The sequence below is a fragment of the Physeter macrocephalus genome, chromosome 8, assembly GCF_002837175.3.
Source record: "Physeter macrocephalus isolate SW-GA chromosome 8, ASM283717v5, whole genome shotgun sequence".
NCBI classification, from domain to species: Eukaryota; Metazoa; Chordata; class Mammalia; order Artiodactyla; family Physeteridae; genus Physeter; species Physeter macrocephalus.
Window position 1 is genome coordinate 4,681,641 of NC_041221.1, and position 14,941 is coordinate 4,696,581.

General features: G+C 40.2%; 1 protein-coding gene across 1 annotated transcript in view; it reads left to right on the forward strand.

Annotated features, from left to right (window-relative positions):
* The window catches only part of ITSN1 (intersectin 1), a 248,386-nt gene that overhangs the window by 108,352 nt on the left and 125,093 nt on the right, over window positions 1-14,941 (forward strand). Inside the window, exons 13-17 of the mRNA XM_028492624.2 lie at window positions 3,222-3,484; window positions 5,633-5,782; window positions 5,869-6,009; window positions 14,633-14,720; window positions 14,855-14,934. Of these exons, the coding sequence (XP_028348425.1) occupies window positions 3,222-3,484; window positions 5,633-5,782; window positions 5,869-6,009; window positions 14,633-14,720; window positions 14,855-14,934 (722 nt within the window). The remainder of the gene's footprint in view (window positions 1-3,221; window positions 3,485-5,632; window positions 5,783-5,868; window positions 6,010-14,632; window positions 14,721-14,854; window positions 14,935-14,941) is intronic.

Sequence of the window (14,941 nt, forward strand, 5' to 3'; positions counted from 1 at the left end):
GCTCGAACCCGTGTCCCCTGCATCGGCAGGCGGACTCTCAACCACTGCGCCACCAGGGAAGCCCGCAGGCAGATTCTTAATGACTGAGCCACTGGGAAGCCCTTGCTATGTTTCTTTAACTGACCTTAGTCAGAAAGGAGACACTTTTCATATGCTTTTGCATTTGAATATATGTATAGAAATAAGAACATTATGTACTCTGCTAATGCACCCTTGTTCTAGCTTTTAAATTGAAATCTGATTATTTACCACTTAACAAAATTTCATAAATGTTATCTATAAAATGCTCAAAACTGATAAGCCTATAAGGTGGTTGCTTAATACCACCAGTGCAGAAATCAAATGTAAAATTGCCTACTGTTGTTTTCTCATGTTGTTATAGAATCGGAAGCTCCTTGATAACAAGAAGTTATTTTTAATTTAATATGAACCTAATTTAAATTATCCTCATTTACAAAGATAAATTCATCATACTATTAAAATAGTCTATGGTAGCTATGGATTATTAATGATGAGATGATAATTGATACTGACACCCTAATGAAATTTATTATGGAATATCTTTACGTTAAATACTCTGTCAGTGTCATTTTGTTGCATTTAAAGTGCTCAGGGGATAATTGACCTGCTCAGGACACTAGCTCTCCTAGTCTCCTCTTTAACTAAATTACTTTTTGTTCAGTGATAAACTGCTTGCTGAAAATGTTCTTTGTTCAAGTGTGTTGAGTACAGTGAAGAATCTAAATGTTACTAATACATGGTCCATGCCCTCTAGAAGGTTATAATACAGCTGAGGATTTAAGACATCCATATAAACAGTCATCAAAGCAGTGCATAAGTATGATAAATTCCTGAAGACAGAATTATAGATGCACAGGAGAGCTGACTTATAGCTGGTTGGCATAGACTGGGAAATACACAAGCAATTAAATCTCTATGGAAGAGGTCACAGTTGAGTTGAGATTTGAAGAGTACTTGGGTCATTACAAGTGGAAGGGAGGAACATTTCAGGTTGATAATAATGGGAATAAAGTCTTAAAGCAAATAAGGACAGGAATCCTTAGAATTTGGAATTTTCTTTTTCTGTTGGTAGAAGACATTCATTTAAAGTTTTGAACAGGATGTGACACAGTATTAAAGTTTTTGGTTAGTGCATTCTTTCTTTCAACAGCCATTTATTATGTGCCTCTGTGTACCAGAAATAGGGCCAGATTTTGGAATTTAAAAGATGTATAGGGACTTTCAGTTTTTTTCTTTTTTTAATTGAGGTAAAATTTACTTAAGATAAAATTGATCATTTTGAAGTGTACAATTCATTGGCTGTCTAAGTCAGCTTGGGCTTCCATAATAAAATGTCATAGTCTGGGTGGCTCAAATAGCAGAAATTTATTTCTCAGAGTTCTGGAGGATAGGAAGTCCAAGATCAGGGTGCTGTCCACTTCCATTCCTGGTGAGGGCACTCTTCCTGACTTGGAGATGGCTGCATTCTCACTAGGTCCTCACATGGCCTTTCCTCGGTGTGTGCACATGGAAAAAGAAAGATAGCTCTCTCTTCCTTTTCTTATAAGGCCACTAATTCATAATGAGGGCCCCATCATCATGACCTTATCTTAACTGGAATTACAAAGTTCCCATCTGCAAATACCAGCCCATTTGGGAGTTAGGGTTTCAACCTATAAAATGGTGGGGTGGAAAACATTCAGTCCAAAACAGTGGCCATACCTAGTTACTCCCCATTCTCCCTTTTCCCCAGTCCCTGGAAATCACCAGTCTGCTTTCTGTCTCTTTGGATTTACCTCTTCTGGATATTTCATATAAATGGTATTATGCAGTGGGTGACCTTTTACATCCGGCTTCTTTCACTTAGCATAGTGTTTTTGAGATTCATCCACATTGTAGCATGTATCATTACTTCATTCTTTCTCTGATGGAGGGGACTTTCGATTTTAAGGTGGCAGAGTAAAATGGATGCTGCCTGTTCTGAAATCACAAAAGGAGCCAGAAGAACAAGAAAATAAAACTTGCTTGCCATCTCTGATCTCTAATCTAACTACAGTATGTAAGGAAGGTCTGTTTTCAGTGAAGGCCAGACAGGAATGTGGGAAGAAGCCAAGAAAGGATGCTCACAGCTACACATCTCAAGACAGAGTGTGAAGTGACGGTCCTTGAAATAGATTGGGAACAATGGGAATGACATGCTGCACAGGCTGTCAGTGAAAGCTTCCCTTGTCTGGGGCTGGCTCCAAGGAGAAGCGTGTGAGGCAAACACAAAACTGAATAGACGCTGCTGAAAACATAGTAAGGGATGTGGTGGATGGAATTTTTTTTTTTAAGTAAAATAAAATGGATGTAAACAGTGTTAGCAAGGATCAGAGAAAAACAATTATTGACCTGGGGATAGTTCTAAAATTCATAATTGGTGTTCTCAAAGAAGGAAACTGAGTAATGGGTTAGAAAAAATAATTTACCGAGTATCATTTCCATGATGATTAGGGCACAACCTGCTCTTCAGTGTGAAACCCAGGAGGAGACTACCTTCTTACCTCTGCGTTCAGAAACTGTCTTGTTTGTTAAAATTGAAGACACAACAGCACGGTTTTAAGCGAAGGAAAAAGAGGTAGAAAGGGAAAGATTCGTGGTACAGAAGTGACGGGGTCAATTGCCAAATCCAGGTCATAGAAAAGGGAAAGGGTAGAGTGACAGGGGAGGTATGGAGGTTGGGTGATGAGGCAGAACTGCTGTCAAAAGATTATTCCAGGGCCTTCCCTGGTGGTGCGGTGGTTGAGAGTCTGCCTGCTGATGCAGGGTATGCGGGTTCGTGCCCCGGTTCGGGAGGATCCCACATGCCGCGGAGCGGCTGGGCCCGTAAGCCATGGCCGCTGAGCCTGCGCGTCCGGAGCCTGTGCTCCGCAACGGGAGAGGCCACAACAGTGAGAGGCCCGCGTACGGCAAAAAAAAGAAAAAAAAGATTATTCCAGAAACCGCGTTTGGCATTTCGAACACTATGATGTGGTTCATCTGGAGGGGAGAGTATATAAGCAAGAAGCTGGGTGAAGGGCACGTTCATAGTGCTTATCAATGAGGGCACAGGTGAGAAAGAAGCTTTGGGAGATGGGGTTTGCAGGTACACTACACATTTCCAATATGCCATTGAGTTTTCCCTTTGAAAATACTGTGTTGAAAATCATGGCTTCTCCTAATCGTTACATCTTGTTTTAAAGTAACCTTTGAAGATAAGAAGCGTGAGAACTTTGAACGTGGCAATCTGGAGCTGGAGAAACGGAGACAAGCGCTCTTGGAGCAGCAGCGCAAAGAACAAGAGCGCCTGGCCCAGCTGGAGAGGGCGGAGCAGGAGAGAAAGGAGCGGGAGCGCCAGGAGCAGGAGCGCAAGAGACAACTGGAGCTGGAGAAGCAGCTGGAAAAGCAGCGGGAGCTAGAACGGCAGAGAGAGGAGGAGCGGAGGAAGGAAATCGAGAGGCGAGAGGTGCGCGACTGGGGAGCAGCCCCATCGTGAGCACGTGTGCTCTTCCAGAATTGTTTCAGCACCATATTAACCCAGGCTTTTTGTTCTTTTTACAGTTCCGTAGTTTTAGTTATTCACAAAGTTGTGCAACCGTCACCACTAATTCATCACCCCAAAAAGGAACTCCTTTTACCCATTAAGCTGTTACTCCCCATTCCCCCTCCTCCCTGCCCTTAACGACCACGGATTTCCTTTCTCTTTCCATAGGTTTGCCTATTCTGGACATTTTGTATAAGTGGATTCACATAATACGTGGCCTTTTGTGTCTGGCTTTCGATTACCATGTTTTCGTGCTAAGTTGTAGCGTGAATCAATACTTTATTCCTTTCTGTGGTTGAATAGTATTCCATTATATGGATAGACCACATTTTGTTTATCCATTCATCAGTTGATGGACATTTGGGTTGTTTCTACTTTCTGGCTATTTTGAATACTGTTGCTATGAACATTCATGTACAAGTTTTTGATAATACAGTCTTGTAACAAACCATTGATAGCAGTTAAGTATTTTTTTCTAGCCTTTTTTCTGCATTCACATACAAATATAGAAACAAAAAGGTTTATATGGTGGAGAGGTTGAAGGTTTTGTGAAATTGTTTTTTTAAACCACTGTAATGGTATCACACTAATTTTATTGTTCTGCATCTTTTTCTTTTCCCACTTTAGAAAATATGTCTAGTAATCTTCACTGTACTTTATGGATGGCTTCCTAAATTTGGTGCCATACCTGGATAGGGGCCAAGCCTATCTCCTGTCTTTCCAATTTTAGTATATATTTTTTTAAATTTATTTATTTATTTATTTATTTATGGCTGCATTGGGTCTTCGTTGCTGCGTGCGGGCTACTCTTCGTTGTGGTGTGCGGGCTTCTCATCGGGTGGCTTCTCTTGTTGCGGAGCACGGGCTCTAGGCACACGGGCTCAGTAGTTGTGGCTCGCGGGCTCTAGAGTGCAGGCTCAGTAGTTGTGGCTCACGGGCTTAGTAGCTCCGTGGCGTGTGGAGTCCTCCCGGACCAGGGCTCAAACCTGTGTCCCCTGCATTGGCAGGTGGATTCTTAACCACTGTGCTACCAGGGAAGTCCTAGTATGTTGTTACAGAAGCAATGACATGATTCTCTGGTGTGGATAAAATGTATTTTAAAGATGGGGGATTTGTCTTTATAAAAATATAATACTTTGGTTTCATCTCCTGATGATTGCTTTAGAAAACTTGTAGCTATAAGCTGCCTTTCGTTCGGGCAGACACACACAGACACAACAGGATTTTCATTTCCAGAATGAGAACCAAAAGGTAGACAACCTTTCCTTCTTCAATGTTTAAAAATAAAAAAAAAAGTATTTTAGAGTGTTTATTCAGGATTATTTAATTGACATTTACTGTGTGCCAGGCATTGGTAGTCCCTGGAGATATGGTGATGAATAGGAACTCCACCTGTCCTCCAGGCCCTTACAGTGTAGCTGGAGCACAGGTATGTAAGAAGCAATTACAATACGATAAAGAGTGCCAAGTGCTTCGACAGATACTCTGCCTAGCAGCCATCAGAGTCAGCGTTGAAGAGAGCTGACATTGCCAGAGAAATTACAGAGCCTTCTGTGCTAAAAAGGATATGAATGATTAGGGAGATGGGGGGTCACAAATTTTTAAAGCTTGAGACAAATAATAATCTCTCATGTGACAGAAGAAATAATAACTACTTGTTTGATGGAAGAAAGCTTTTTCTGTTTTGTTTTTTGTTCTGGGGTTTTTGGTTTGATTTTACTAGATTAATTTTCCTTGTTTTTTATTAGTCAGTAAATAAGGAAGAGCAGCTTATTTAGCACACCAAGCATCCTTAGCAGCATAAAGAATTGAATGTCAGTGGTGAAACAATCCAGTCTGTTCTCAACTCATGTAAATATAATAGACCTTCTGAATATTCTCTTTTTTCCCATAGAAGGAATATTATATTTGTATAAAATTTTTCTGCTATTTTAAAATAAAAATTTCTTGTAATGTTTAATAATATTTCACTCCTAAAAGAAAAGATTACTAGATGTAAGGCTTAGTAAGAGACCTTAAAGAGTGTAAGAACTGAACAATTAATAAATTGTCTGTTTGTGTATGTCACAGGCTGCAAAACGGGAGCTTGAAAGGCAACGACAGCTTGAATGGGAACGGAATCGAAGACAAGAACTATTAAATCAAAGAAACAAAGAACAAGAGGACATAGTTGTGCTGAAAGCAAAGAAAAAGACTTTGGAATTTGAATTAGAAGCTCTAGTGAGTAGTTTGATTATGCTTTGGGAATCTACTTACATTGAACCATTAAAATGCTAATAATTCGTATTATTTTTCATTTGTTAAAGAATGATAAGAAGCATCAACTAGAAGGAAAACTTCAAGATATCAGATGTCGATTGACAACCCAAAGGCAAGAAATTGAGAGCACAAACAAATCTAGAGAGTTGAGAATTGCTGAAATCACCCACCTGCAGCAACAATTACAGGTGAGAAAATATGTCCCTTAAAAGCTTTTTGGGGGCTTCCCTGGTGGCGCAGTGGTTGCGCGTCCGCCTGCCGATGCAGGGGAACCGGGTTCGCGCCCCGGTCTGGGAGGATCCCACGTGCCGCGGAGCGGCTGGGCCCGTGAGCCGTGGCCGCTGGGCCTGCGCGTCCGGAGCCTGTGCTCCGCAACGGGAGAGGCCACAGCAGGGGGAGGCCCGCATACCACAAAAAAAAAAAAAACAATGCTTTTTGGCTTATGTGCCTTTCTCTGATTCATCTCATTCATTTATTCACTCAACAAACATCAAGCATCTAATAGGTGCTGGGAAGCCAAGATGAAGTAGACAAGGTCCTTGCCTGAAAATAGGTTGTCTAGTAACTCAGCACACTTGCTGAGACTGCTGCATGCCAGCTCAATGCAAGCTCTGGTAAGCACTGAGGATCCAGCAGTGGACAGCAGAGACAGGAACCCCGCCCTCACGGAGCTTACCTTCTGTTTGCAGGGGAGACAAGCACTAATGAAATGACAAGTATGTACTCTATTAGAAGATGAAAAGTTGCCCTGGAGAGCGAGTAGGGAAGAGAGTCCCCAGTAGTAAGGAGGGCTGTGATTTTGAGTAATGTGGTCAGGACAGGCCTCTCTCTGAACATGCATTTTGAGCAAAGACTTGAAAGAGTTGAGTGGCTGAGCCATGTGAATATCTGGCAGAGCAAGTTATAGGTAGGGAAACAATAGTGCAGAAGACCTGAGGCTGTAGCTGGTCTCTGGGATGCCAGTTACAGCAAGGAGACTGCTATGGTTGGAGCAAGTGGGGGCTGGATCACACAGGACCTATAGTCCATTCATGGGACTTTGGCTTTACCATGATAAGCACAAAAAAGAAGTGCAGTTAAGTATTTTAGGGGGAGTTCCAGAGATGTATGTATAGACAACAGTTGGAGACACAGTGGAGTACTCTAAGCAGTTCTGCTTTCATTTTATTACCTATCCAAGCTTGACCACCAAGTTGTTACAATATCACCTGGTTTGGTTTCAAGTGTTGAGCTAGGGAGGCATCAAATTCATGTAGATATTGTTCTGCATATCATCATGAAAGATGATCAGTTTTGAGCATTGTGACTTTTTTTTTTTCTAAGTCGTTTTAAGACCTCTGTGTTCTCAGAGACATTTTCTATTTATTTATTTATTTATTTATTTATTTATTTATTTATTTAGGCTGTGTTGGGTCTTTGTTGCTGCACGCGGGCTTGCTCTAGTTGCAGCGAGCGGGGGCTACTCTTCATTGCAGTGCTCAGGCTTCTCATTGGGTGGCTTCCCTTGTTGCGGAGCACAGGCTCTAGGCACGCGGGCTCAGTAGTTGTGGCTCACAGGCTGTATAGCGCAGGCTCAGTAGTTGTGGCGCACGGGCTTAGTTGCTCCGCAGCATGTGGATCTTCCCGGACCAGGGCTTGAACCTGTGTCCCCTGCATTGGCAGGTGGATTCTTCACCACTGCACCACCAGGGAAGTCCCTTGAACATTGTGACTTTTATTTCAACTTCTTCCTCTCTGCGTGCTGTTTTTGAGATTTATCCATATTGTTGAGTGAATCAGTTGTTTGTTCCTTTTCATCATTGAGTAGTACTTCCTTATTTATTCCCTCACCTGTTGAGGGACATGTAGGTTTTTTTCCAGCTTGGGACTGTTTTTTTGTTTTTTTTTTTTTAATTTATTTTTGGCTGCGTTGGGTCTTCATCGCTGCATGCAGGCCTTCTCTAGCTGCAGCGAACAGGGGCTACTCTTTGTTGCAATGTGCGGGCTTCTCATTGCAGTGGCTTCTCTTTGCGGAGCACGGGCTCTAGGCGCGTGGGATTCAGTAGTTGTGGCTCGCGGGCTCTAGGGCGCAGGCTCAAGAGTTGTGGTGCAAGGGCTCAGCTGCTCCACGGCACGTGGGATCTTCCTGGACCAGGGATCAAACTCATGTTCCCTGCACCAGCAGCCGATTCCTAACCACCGCGCCACCAGGGAAGTCCCTGGTTTGGGACTTTTATGAATAAAGCTGCAATGAGTATTTACTTATACATCTTTATGTGGAAATGTGTTTTATTTCTCTTGGTTAAATTTTAGGAGTGGAATTACTATGTCATGTAAGTATGTGCTTAACCCTATCAGGAACTATCAAATTGTTTGCAAAGTGGTTGTACCATTTTACATTCTCACCAGGAGTGTATGAGTCCTTCAGTTGTTCCTCATTCTTGTCAACACTTGGTATTGCCATTATTTTTAATTTTAACATCTCTGGTGGGTGTGTAACGATATCTCATGTGGCTTTAATTTGCATTTTCCTGAAGGCTAATGATGTTGGTCATTGTTTCATATGTGTATTAGTATGCACCTTCTTCTGTGTGTCTTTTGTGAAAAAATCTTTAGCTCATTTTTTAGTAGGTTGTTTAGCATATTATCAAAGTTCTTTATATATTCTTGTAAGAAGTCCTTTTTTAAAAAAATATATTTATATATTTATTTATTTATTTGGTTGTGCCGGGTCTTAGTTGTGTCAGGCAGACTCCTTAGTTGCAGCCCACGGGCTCCTTAGTTGTGGCTCGTTGTCTCCTTAGTTGCGGCACGTGTGCTTCTTAGTTGTGGCAGGAGGGCTCCTTAGTTGCAGCTTGCTGGCTCCTTAGCTGTGGCATGCAAACTCTTAGTTGAGGCTTGCGTGTGGGATCTAGTTCCCTGACCAGGGCTTGAATCTGGGCCCTCTTTATTAGGGGCGTGGAATCTTAACCACTGTGCCACCAGGGAAGTCCCAGAAGTCCTTTGTCAGATAGATGTTTGCAAACATTTTCGCCCAGTCGGTGGCTTACCTTTTCATTTTTGTAATGGTGTTCTTTAAAGGGCAGACATGTTTAATTTTGGGAAAGTTCAATTTATTCATTTTTTTGTTTTATGGTTTACACTTTCCGTGTTCAATGCAAGAAATCTTTGACTATCCCAAGGTTGCAGATATTTTCTCGTATCTTTTCTTCCAGAAGTTTTACCCTTTTATATTACATGTTTAGGTCTGTGATCCATTTCAGGTTCATTTTTACTTAGGTGTAAGGTAAGGGGTGAGGTTCTTTTTTTTCCATACCAACACCCAGTTGTTCTAGCAACATTTATTAAAAACACTGTCCTTTTCCCCCGTTGAATTGCCTTGGTAACTTGTTGATAATCAATTAACCACATTTGTAAAAAATCTTTTCTAGATTCTCTTCTGTTCCTTTGGTCTATGTCTATCCTTTCACCAGTATTTCACTCTGTTGATAATTTTAGTTTTATTATAATTTTTGAAATCAGGTAGTGTGAGTTCTTCAATATTTTTCTTTTTCAAATTATTTTGGCTATTTTAGGTCCTTTACATTTCCACAGAACCTTTTAAAATCATCATGTCAGTTTTTACAGAAGTACTTAGAGTTTTTATTGGAATTCCATTGAATTTATAGATCAGTATAGGAAGAATTGACATCTTAACAATATTGAGTCTTAATAGTATATCTCTTAATTTTATTTGGGTTGTTACACATTCTTACAGCAGTGTTTTGTAGTTTTCAGCGTACAAGTCTTGTACATATTTTGTAAAGTTTAGCCCTAATTATTTCAAGGTTTTTGATGCTATTGTGTATTACATATTTTAATTTCAATTTACAGTTGTTTGATGCCAGTATATAGAAACAGAATTCATTTTCATATATTGACATTATATGTGTGATATTGCCTAACTCATTTATTAGTTCTAATAGCTTTATTGTAGCTTCCTTAGAATTTCTACATGCATAAACATTGTGAATAAGGATAACTTTGTTTCTTCTTTTTCTTTTTTAAAAATATTTATTTATTTATTCATTTGGTTGCGCCAGGTCTTAGTTGTGGCAGGCGGGCTCCTCATTTGTGGCATGCGAACTCTTAGTTGTGGCATGCATGTGGGTTCTAGTTCCCTGACCAGGGGTTGAACCCAGGCCCCCTGCATTGGGAGCGTGGGGTCTTAACCACTGCGCCACCATAACTTTATTTTTTTTTCCAATCTATAAGCCTTTTATTTCTTTTTTTGTCTTAACTGCATTGATTACAACCTCTAGTACTATGTTGAATAGAAGTGGTGAGAGTCTTGTTCTTGATCTTAGGAGCAAAGCATTCAGTCTCTCACCATGAGGTATGATGTTAACTGTAGGTTTTTTTTGATTGATGCCCTTTATTAGGGTGAGGGACTTCCCTTTTTTTCCTTGTTTGCTGACAGTTTTTAATCATGAATGGGTGTTGGGTCATATTCTTTTTTCCTGCATTTATTGAGATGTTTATGTGGTTTTTTTCTCCTTTATTTTGTTAGTATGGTGGTATTTGAATGTTAAACCAACCTTCCATTCTTAGGGTAAACTGCACTTGGTCATGGTGTATTATTGTTTAACAAACATTTTGCTGGATTCAACTTGCTGTTATTAGGGGTCTCTGTTGAAATTCATGAAGGATATTAGTTTATCGATTTCTCATAATGTCCTTGTCTAGCTTTGGTATCAGGGTAATAAATAAGAAACTAAGCTGTAGGGTATTCTTTTCTCTTTTAGTTTCTAAAAATATATGATGGTAGTCTTTCCTTGATATCTGTGGGGGCACTGGTTCCAAGTTGCCTGGGGATACCAAAATCTGTGGGTGCTCAAGTCCTTTATGTAAAACGTATAGTACAGTAGTCCTTTCATATCGGCATATTTGGATTGAAATTCGATCCTAGGCTGGTTGAATCCAGATATGGTGGACTGACTGTAGTGGTAGCTACCATTTATCGAAGGCCTGGCATGTGCCAGTGTGCTCAGTGCTAAGACCTTAATGTGGATATTTAATAGAGTCCCACGGTAATCTGGTAAGGGCACTATCATTACTCGCATGTTATATGTGAGAAAGTGAAGATTCGAGAAGGGAACATTCTAGAATCAGTTTCTGGCATTCAGTTTCTAGCTGGGAAACAGGAATCCAAATTCGAATCCAGATCTATGTGACTTCAAGACTTTACTTCAAACCTTGACACTACACTGCCTTCCTAGCTAACCCCATCAGCTTGTCTCTTAAAATCCTGTATATTTCTATAAAACTTTCTCTCACCTCCTGGAATAGTTATCAGGTTCCAGTATCAGATCAGTTGGTCCAAATGTGCAGATTAAAGGATTCAGGAGGCCGATTGCACTATGCCATTTTAGTATAAGGGACTTGAGCAATCTCAGATTTTGCTATTGAGAGGATCCTGGAACCAATCCCCCATGGATACTGAGGGATAACTGTGTTTCTTCCTTAAATTTTTGGTGGCATTCACTAGTGAAGCCTTCTGGGTCTGGAATCTTGTTTGTGATAGAACATTTAATTGCAAAATTTATTCTATAGATATTGACACAAGGCTGTTCCAGTTTTCTATTTGTTCTTTGGTCTGTTTTGATAATTTGTATCTTGCAATGAATTTGAACATTTCATCTAAGTTAACAAATTATTTGTATAAAATTGTTTATAATATTTTCTTATTATTCTTTGCAAGTCTGTAGTATCTGTAGTGATGTTACTTCTTTCATTCCTGATATTGGGAATTTGTATCTTTTCTCTGCCACTCCAACTCCTCCTCTCCCTCCCCTTTCTCCTTCTCTTCCTCCTCTCCCTTCCCCTCCTCCTCCTTTACTCCATCAATCTAGCTAGGAGCATATTGGGTTTATTGATTGATTTTTTTTTTTTATGGAAACTTTTATTTTTTTTTATTTAATTTATTTATTTTTTAAACCCCACCTTTGTTTATTTATTTATTTTTGGCTGTGTTGGGTCTTCGTTTCTGTGTGAGGGCTTTCTCTAGTTGTGGCAAGCGGGGGCGCCACCCTTCATCGCGGTGCGCGGGCCTCTCACTATCGCGGCCTCTCTTGCTGCAGAGCACAGGCTCCAGACGCGCAGGCTCAGTAGTTGTGGCTCACGGGCCTAGTTGCTTCGTAGCATGTGGGATCCTCCCAGACCAGGGCTCGAACCCGTGTCCCCTGCATTGGCAGGCAGATTCTCAACCACTGCGCCACCAGGGAAGCCCTGATTGATTTTTTTTTTTTTTTAAAGGTTTTGGTTTTATAGATTTTTTTTTCTCTGTTGTGTGTCTGTTTTCTATTTCATTGACTTAGGCTTCTTATTATTTCCTTCCATCTCTTTATTTTGGGTTTAATTTGCTTTTTTCTAGCCTCGTAAGGAGGAAGCTTAAATTATTGAATTTGGATCTTTCTTCATTTCTGATAATGTATAACATTTTAAGCTATATAATTCCTTCAGAGCATTGTCATAGCCATATGAATATGTTGTATTTTTAAATCCACTCAATTCATAACCTTTTTTAAAATTTCCTTTGTCATTTCTTTGATGGGTTGTTTAGAATTATGCTGTTTAGTTTCCAAATGCTTGGATTATTTTTCCATTTGTCTTATTGATTTCTGATTTATTTATGATACGATCTGTGAACATACTCTGTATGATTTTAACCCTTTTAAGTTTATTGAGACTTATGTTATGGCCCAGCATTTGATCTGTCTTGGTGAATATTCCATGTGCACTTGTAAAGAATGTGTACTCTATTGAAGTTGGGTAGGGTGTCCTGTAAATGTCAGTCGATCAAGTTGATTCATGATGTCATTCATGTCTTCTGTGTCCTTACTGATTATCACTGAAGTCCTAATCAATTTGAGATATTAGGATATGACATATAATGTAAACAGTATCAGAAGTTCACTGCTAGAAATTGTTTGAAAATATTTTAAAATGTATGCACCTTTTAAAAGTGTGTTCTTTTCTCTGGTAACTGTTTTTCTGTGTCTTTCATTAACTATTTATGAGAAGTTTCATAAAATATTCCGTTGAAAATTTAGGAGTGAAGGCCATGTGTTCGTTTATTATCTCACTGAATGCTCTGTGTCCAAACATATTTTTATTATTTAAGATTGACGGGCTTCCCTGGTGGCGCAGTGGTTGGGAGTCCGCCTGTCAGGATGCCGCATGCCACGGAGCAGCTGGGCCCGTGAGCTATGGCTGCTGGGCCTGCGCATCCGGACCCTGTGCTCCGCAGCGGGAGAGGCCGCGTACGGCAAAAAAAAAAAAAAAAAAGATTGATGCTTAGTATATTCAGTTATTGATAATAAAATACCAATCAAGCTTCCTGAAAAAGTAGTGAAGTTAAAAATAATACGTGGTTTGAAGAAAGGCAGGTACATAGTAGGCAGTGAGAAATCTGTTTCTTTACAGTAATTAGCAAATTCTTGCTCTGCAAATGAGTCAGGTAGCCCTTCATATTGGTTTGACCTATTTTCGAAACTCAGGTAGTCCATTTAAAAGTAACGTTTAAATAAGTGAAACAATCTGAGTGATCTGAGCCAGGCTTCATCTTGATCCTTCATTGTTTGTCCTGGTTCAGGAAAGAATCTTTGGGATTGGGTAAGAGGCCTTGCCTTAATTTAGCAAGGAGAACAAGAGGAGAAGCTTAGTTGGCTATGCTTTTTTTGGAAAATGATCGATTTTTGTATTCTGTTTTGTTCAAATTTGGGGGGATGGGGGGTATATGTGTTTTGTGTGGATTATTCATATGAGAAGATGCTACCAAATCCTCTCCATCGAGCTGTATCTACTGTTCAGACATATAGTACACAAAGATTTATTACACACAAGCCAGTCTGTATCTAAAGGTGGTTGTTCCAGAAGGGACTTGTTCTTAGCCTCTAGTGAAAATTTTTAATTGACATTTTTATTTTTTCAAACCATAAGTTAATACACAGAGATTTTTTTTCTAATCAAAGTAAAAATAAAAGTCAAATATTCCTTAATAAAGGCTGGAAAATCTGTCCTTTTTCTAAAATGTGTAGAAACTATATTGAATAATTTCAGCTGAACTTAGGCAAATACAATTGCTTGTCAAGTCACCCATGAAGACTCCAAATAGCCTTGTACAATGTGGTTTAGCTTTTATCTATGTCAGTTAAAAAATAGTTGGTTCAAGGGCTTCCCTGGTGGCGCAGTGGTTGAGAGTCCGCCTGCCGATGCAGGGGACTTGGGTCCATGTCTCAGTCCGGGAGAATCCCACTTGCCACTGGGGAGCAGCTGGGCCCGTGAGCCATGGCCGCTGAGCCTGCGCGTCCGCCTGTGCTCCGCAACGGGAGAGGCCACAACAGTGAGAGGCCCGCGTACCGCAAAAAAAAAAAAAAAAAATAGTTGGTTCAAGATTTTTGTGTAGCTGTTTAAAATTGTGCCTCTGTCCTGAGTGTTGGACAAACAAATATGGCAGCTAAGATTCTAATTGTTAAAAGTCCTTTTTTGATTTCTGTTTCCAACTTCAGGTGTATGGTAATCCAGTTCAACCCTATTAAGGCTCAAAGTTCAGGACAGAACAGTTGCTGTTTAAACTACTGAGTCAGTTAGCAAACAGCAGCATCACTGCATTTGCATTTGATCCCAGTGCAATTGAGAGATCATTGCTTTCCATTTTCTCTGCTGAGTTGTGAAACCACCCTGAGAGTTTCACTGTAGAGGATTCAGGTTGAGATTAGGAGAGTCCTTGAGGGATGAGGAAACATGGTAGTTTTCTCCATCATTCATTGCTGTGTTCTCTTTCTCTCCTAGGAGTCTCAGCAAATGCTTGGAAGACTTATTCCAGAAAAACAGATACTCAATGACCAGTTAAAACAAGTTCAGCAGAACAGTTTGCACAGTACGTGTTTTATAAAAGTTGACGTTTTCCCTTTTTACTGGCAAGAATTTTCTTAATTGAAATGAAAACGTTAAAAACCATTTTTCCTCACTGCCAGTTTGTCTTTCTTATCTTGCGATGTTTTTCTAAAACAGGAGATTCACTTCTTACGCTCAAAAGAGCCTTAGAAGCAAAAGAACTAGCTCGGCAGCAGCTACGAGACCAACTGGATGAAGTGGAGA